The 6,845-nt window shown below is 42.5% G+C and overlaps 1 protein-coding gene across 2 annotated transcripts in view; it reads right to left on the bottom strand.

Moving 5' to 3' along the window:
• Nucleotides 1-1,005: 1,005 nt before the first annotated feature.
• Il20ra (interleukin 20 receptor subunit alpha) overlaps nucleotides 1,006-6,845 on the bottom strand; it is a 40,244-nt gene continuing 34,404 nt past the window's right edge. For both annotated transcript variants that reach the window (XM_021174991.3, XM_021174992.3), the window contains 2 exons: nucleotides 5,047-5,186; nucleotides 1,006-2,044 (listed from right to left, as the gene is read on the bottom strand). In XM_021174991.3, the coding sequence (XP_021030650.1) occupies nucleotides 1,277-2,044; nucleotides 5,047-5,186 (908 nt within the window). In that variant the 3' untranslated portion in view covers nucleotides 1,006-1,276. The remainder of the gene's footprint in view (nucleotides 2,045-5,046; nucleotides 5,187-6,845) is intronic.

Below are 6,845 nucleotides of genomic sequence, written 5' to 3'. Positions count from 1 at the left end.
ACCTGAAGGACTATGCCTGACTGACTAACTCTAACACTCACTGTCACATCTGAACAATGTGTTGCCCTTTACATGTAAACCACTCCATCCATTCAGTGGCACTGGCATATTTTTAAGTGTCCTAATATCCTCATGATCAACTGAAGAGGAAACTTCTGGTTTGTTTAGAAGACCAGTTATGTCAAATGATGTTTTGCTGGGGCACACATTTGAAAGGATATCTTATTAAAGCAAACAGGTGAAAAAAAATGTTTTCCTGAAGCAGACACACGTGACAGGATGCCTTGCTATAGCAGAGATGTCAAAGGACATATGATGAAGGAATATAAATATTAGCCCACAGACAGTAGGAGAGGAATATTGGTTTGGTTTGCTTCACCTCTCTATTATTCAATAATGACACACATATATTGGTTCACCTTACATAGCATTGCTAAGAACTCCACTTGTGGTAACACTGCCATTGGGAGAAACTCACCCAAGAACACCTTGTAAGGTTCCTGTGGACCCTTGCCCCTTCCAAGGACTTGGGCCAGTTGACAAGCCTTGTGGTTTCTTCAGGATTGAACTACAGATGCTGGTTTGTGTCTGGTGTCTGTCTTCTGAGAGGACTGGACTGTAGCTGCTGGTTAGTGTGTGGTGTCTGCCTGCCTAGAGGACTGTGCTGCAGCTGCTGAGTCATATTTGGTGTTTGCTCTGGGACTGAACTGCTGAGACCAAGAAGACTGAGCTCGCCCCAAAGAACTATAGCTGAACAGGTTCACTTCCCCCATATCCTAATAACTTTTCTCTTCCACTACCTCTGCTGGATGGTGGGCTAGAGCAGAGGTTGAACCCTTATTAAAAGTAAGTTGCAAAAAATGTATGCCAACAATCAATAAGTTCTAGAAAAGGGTTTTATAAAATAAATGATTTTTATGAAATATTTTGAAATATTATTTGAAATATTATATATATATACAGTAAAAATTCAGAAAATAACTGTTAGAAAATAATAAACTGGGATCATGGTGAGCTCTTCTGTATAAAGTCCCCATCCAACCTGCAAATCTTACTCTGTCTACAACAAAGCTCAGGGCTCTGCATTTCAGAAAGTTCCTCTAGGACTCTCTGGATTGGGAAGAAGGTTGGATGGAAGCCAACCACATGGATGAGGCAGGGCTGACAAAGTTCATGAACAGAGAGAACAGTCTCATTACTGACACTGATAATCGGAACACTGTTCACCCCCTGGGATAGTTCCTTCATTTGTTGGCAGTCAACAGAAAGGCTGGTGCTAGCTTTCCATTTGTACATGTAACCCCCATTCCTCCATAAACTGTGTGAGACAGTTTTCATTTTCTTCCTCTGACTTGTCAGGTGCCTGGTTCTCATAGAGTCTAGACAAAAGGCCACCCTCTAAGATCTGGTCTCTCTCATAATGCCCATAGTTCTCAGGATCACGGCCAAAGATAGGTAAGGAAGGGATACACAGTCTGCCAGTTTGGGGGTCCCAATCCACTACTGTTATAGATGGCTCTTCCTCTGGCCCATCCTCGGAGACAGTATGCTCCTGACCCAGGTGATGTAGGTCTTCAAGCTGTGGGTCCAAGTTTGCTGAAGTCGCCAGTGGCTTAGATATTTTCTCTGTTCTGGCCACCTCTTCCGGCCCACAGGACAGTTGGATTTCACCCTCCCCGTAGAAGTCACTTAGGACTTTGTATTGAGGCTCAGTGTCTGTCTCTCCTGTGGGGATGGTGCTGTTAAGCCACCCATGCTGGGTTAGGGAGGTGTCTCTGTCTCTCTGCTCAGCACCACAGACAACATCCATCAAATGCGAAGAGCATCCTAAATGTTGCCCCTCCACCTCCTCCCAGTGCGGCTCCCAGCCCTCATTGTGCTCAGGGTCATTAACGCTGATGTCATCACTGCTTTTGTCCAGTAAATTCATATCCTTTGGAGAAATTTTAGAATCATCCAACATACTGAAGGTAATAAAATTAAGTGTGATTGTTTCAGTAGGTTCAAAGACTCTTGTGCCAATTTCATTTCTATAAATCAGTACCTGCAGAGAGAAGAGAATGAGCTTCAAATTTTCACTTTAGAAAGACATTACTAACAGCTACCAACTTCTAGTGTCACTAGATAATGTGCAACAGTTTCTAACCAACCAGTGATGGGGTTATGTTTGGCACGGAGAGAAAGCTTCCTATAAGAGTAGAGATAGTCCATTAAGTTTCCAATTGTTATTAGGCTGAGGCTGCCTGGACGACTTTCCTGGATATACTGTGGACACAAAATGAACACAGGCATAACAATGGACATGGGAAAGGGAATAGGATAGTTTCTATTGTTACATTGACACAAATAGAGTCACCAGAGGAGAAATTCAATGAGGGCCTCTTTATGCCTAGATGAGGTTGAACTGTGGGCATGCTTGTGAGAGATTTTCTTAATTAAACCAAGGGAGGTAGGGAGGCACACTTTGAATATGGGAAGAGTCTTCCCAGGCTGGGCCTTGGGGGCATTAATTCATTGCTCTCTGTGATACTTTGCTTTAGGCTCCTACCACCCTTACCTCCACCCCAGCCCCCACTATGGTGGGCTGTAACCTGAAACTGTGAGTGGAAACAGGAAACCAGCCCCTTGTCTCATAAATGGATTTAGTTAAGTTACTCTATCACAACACCAGAAAAAGAAATGGATACAAGGTTGTAGTCTTCAAACTGTGCTAGAAAAAACTCCAAAAATATAATAAGATAAAAAACAACAAACAAATAAACAAACAAAAACAAAACAACAACAACAACAACAAAAAGAGGAAATTCATCTGCTAGTTTAAAAAAAATATGTATTTCTTATCTTTTTATTAGATATTTTCTTCATTTACATTTCGAATGGTATCCCCTTTCCTAGTTTCCTCTCCTAAAAATCCCCTATACTCTCCCCACCCTATCCTGCTCCCCAACCCACCTACTCCTGCTTCCTGGCCCTGGCATTCCCTTGTACTGGGGCATATAATCTTCGCAAGACCAAGGGCCTCTCCTCCCATTGACAGAAGTGGATGCTCATAGTCATCTATTGGATGGAACACAGGGCCCCTAATGAAGGGGCTAGAGAAAGTACCTAAGGAGCTGAAGGGGTCTGCAACCCTATAGGTGGAACAACAATATGAACTAACCAGTACCCCTACCCCCCAGAGCTTGTGTCTCATCTGCTAGTTTATGGGATATTTTAAAACATCTAAATCATGTCAGAGATGCCCAAGAATGAAGAAAATTGGTAAGACCCCTGTTGGTATTCTGCCTGGACTCCATCCCAGCAGTTACCTGGAGGTATCCAGCTATGCTCCTCCTTACAGTTCTGGTAGACCTGGCTCACTATAAAAGGGACTACTTGGCCCCTCCTCTCTCTCCTTACTCTCTTACTCTTGCCTCTCTCTTACCTCTTGTCCCCTTGCTTCCCCTCTCTCCCCATTCTCTTCCCCACTTGCTCCACATGACCATGGCTGGCCTCTACTTCTCTACTCTCTCCTTCTCTCTGCTTTTCTCTGTCTCTACTACTCTCTTACCTCTCCTCCCCATGCCCTAAATAAACTCTATTCTCTACTATACTGTTGTTGTGTGGCTGGTCTCTCAGGGGGAAAGGATGCCTTGGCATGGGCCCGCCAAGGCACTCCCTTCCCCTACACCCAGATAGAACATATTCTTATAGCTCATTCTCTTTTTATGATCACAACAACCCCCATAGTCCAGCTGCTCTGGGGGATAAGAGAGGAAAGGCTAGCTGGGACAATTTAGCCAGACCTTGTCTCAAAAGAAAAGATTAAAAAAATTGAGAACATAGCCAAGGAGTGGATACAGTCCCTGTGCGAGGTCCTAGGTTCCATCTTGAATACCACAGACATGATTTTTGTTCTGCTTTGGGGTACACAGAAGGCACCTGTTATAGAGCAGCATCAGTGATGGGGTACAATCTTCTTGCCAATGACATGATTTTATTTAACACTGCACAACAGGGCCTTTCACCCTGTTGTTTGACAGAATTATAGGCTTTAAAAAAAATCACATGCAGCCAAATCTCTGTGTGAAGTTTCCTGCAAGAAAATTTGCCACAAAGAAGCTAACCCCAGCACCTAAGTGGAGCAGGATAGCAGAGAACTGTATGAATGGGATCAACAGGAACAGCTATATGTATTACATGCATTTATATGAGAATGCATCTTTGAGTAATTCCCAAGGGGAGTAGTTTGATATTAAACATACAATGGACTGTCATCTTTTTTCTCCTAGACGGTTTCTTAGTTGCCTTGATTTTTCTAGAACAAGAGTCCAGTTGGACCTAAAACATAATGGTGATCATGATGTCACAACCCAGAACCTTACTGAAATTTCTGTAGACCAAAGCCAAGCTCTGACAACAGCAACATGTTCTCCCACAACACATCCTGGTGATGCTCTCCAGTGTAGCCCCTCATGGAGAACATGGTAGACTGGCCGTACAACAAGCTAGAAATTCTGGCCAGTCCACTGCCCCACCTTGCTCTGCTACTTTTTCTGCTTGTAGTAAGGGTCCTATCTCTTGCTTTCATACCCGAGCTTGAACATGAGAACAGATCCCCACAAAAGGTTTCAGAGATTCCTCGCACCCCATGAGTCCTCAAAACTTATTTTTATTTTTAGCCTTCACATATTAACTTTGACTTAATTTTTCTTTGGCTTGAACTTTGAGAAAGGCAGTGTGATCATGACTTAGCTTATCCGTTTATTCTACAACCTTATCTTCTTATAAGATTATTTCAAACTTAGGGAACTTTTAGTGTTATATGCTCGTGAGTGAGTTCAGTACAGAGACTGCTTTTTGTCTGGTTTTGGGGTACAGGGGGTCACACACAGGACTGCACACGTGCTATGTAAGCATTCTCCTACCAAGCTACTCTCGGCTCAGAATGTGTTTTAGAGTTCAACAGCTTAAGTCCACTCTGCTCATTTAGGAAACTATCTGTTCTACCCCTCCTCTTCTCTCTTCCTGTTGTCCTGACAGTCTTGGACCAAGACAAGTACTCACCAAATTTGCTGGGTGTTTTTCCTTGCCAACATGGATGTAACGGTAAACCAAGTAGCCAATTGTGGAGAAAAGAAACACGATAACAGATGTGAGCAAGACATACCAGAAGATGACTTTAGCCTTCCATGCTGATGTTTGAACTGTTATGGAAAAATCATGGGTTAGGATTGCAAAGTTATGATTTAAATATGGTATGAAATCTGGGCAGTGTCAAGAGGCTGTGGGTGGGTCACCTGCATCATGGGCTCAGTTTTCTTATTTATACACTGAGAAACTGAGAATTCGTCATCTCTCTGACAATGAAGTTCTTAAGGCATTGTCTACATTCACTCCCCAATCTTTACAGTAAGGATACATTAATATATAAGTCATTGGGTATTCCAAACTTTATGCCAGGCTTTGAAACTCATCCTGGCTCATGTATGTGAAAACAAATGGGTCTGTCACCTTAGTAATTCATAGCTCTTCAAACCCAAAAGTAACACTCTTTTTTAACAAAATCCTAGTTCCAGGCATGGGAAACTTCCCTTTGATTATTAGTCAGAAAAGTCCTCAAATACTATAGGCTACTCCCATTGCCCTTTGTTGCTTCCCAGAGCTTGAATGCAAGATCCAGTTGCTGCAGATATCACACACCTTAAAAGTAGACATTAGAGAAACTGATGTTGAATTAGGTGCCTCTCTCCTGAGAACCAGTTCTCAGTATTTAAGGTACAATATAAGCTACCAAGAGAGAAAATCGATCAATGGCCCTACCCTACTATAAATCCTGCAGACCATAACAATGACCAGCATGTGACAAGTTATAATCAAGGGAGCATTAGTGGCTTACCCCTCCTGGAGTATCCAACAGCCATCTAATTGGGCCTAACATTGGCTCAGTAGGGGGAATTCCTGCCTGGTATTGTAAACCTAGGTAACAAGCTGTAGCTGGTAAGGTCATGGACTCTAGAGGAGAATCTGCTAATATCACTTTCTTAAACCAATATACTTTCTAGTTATACTCCAAATACATACTTGTATCCTTATACCCAAAGATAAGTGTAGCTCTCACCCATCACTGATCAAATAAGCTTGTTTTTATAGTAGAGACCATTACAGAAATCCATGGCTGGACATAATTCATAAAACAACAGAGTGTGGAGTTCCCAACCCAGCAGATCCATATAACTAACTGATCATTATATCTAAGGCTCAGGGAACATGTTTGAAGTGGGGTGAGACAATTGTAAGAACAGAGGTCCAGGATGTGTCCTGTGAAATAGTGTCTTCTATATATGACAGGGGATCTACACCCATGAAATCTCAAAGATATGGTCACCTGAACAAGACCAGTAGACATGGAAATGGGGGTGAGGACATGTCACAAGTCCTCACCCATAAAGAATTACAGACAATCAATGGCTCCTGAGAGAGGGGTATTCAGTTTTCTCCAGGGACAAAGACCTTGGTAGCTTATTTATTCTAAAGTGGTCAGCCCTAAATATGTATACACAGAAACAATAGTAAACTGACTCAGCAATGTGTGTGTGTGTGTGTGTGTGTGTGTGTGTGTGTGTGAGAGAGAGAGAGAGAGAGAGAGAGAGAGAGACAGAGACAGAGAGAGACAGAGAGAGACAGAGAGAAAGAAAGACAGAGAGACACACACAGAGAGACAGACAGTCAGAAACAGAAATAGACACATAGAGATAGACAGAAAATGAGAGACAGAGAGGTAGAGACAGACAGACAGAGAGAATAATTTTAAAAGATGATATCATATCATTAATTTGAGAAGGAATCTTGCTGTGTGACTAAAA

This window comes from Mus caroli, unplaced genomic scaffold (genome assembly GCF_978045245.1).
Source record: "Mus caroli unplaced genomic scaffold, Mus_caroli_1 scaffold_9, whole genome shotgun sequence".
Classification (NCBI taxonomy): Eukaryota; Metazoa; Chordata; class Mammalia; order Rodentia; family Muridae; genus Mus; species Mus caroli.
The sequence above is the reverse complement of the archived record's forward strand: the minus strand, read 5'-3'. Positions and strand labels throughout refer to the sequence as shown.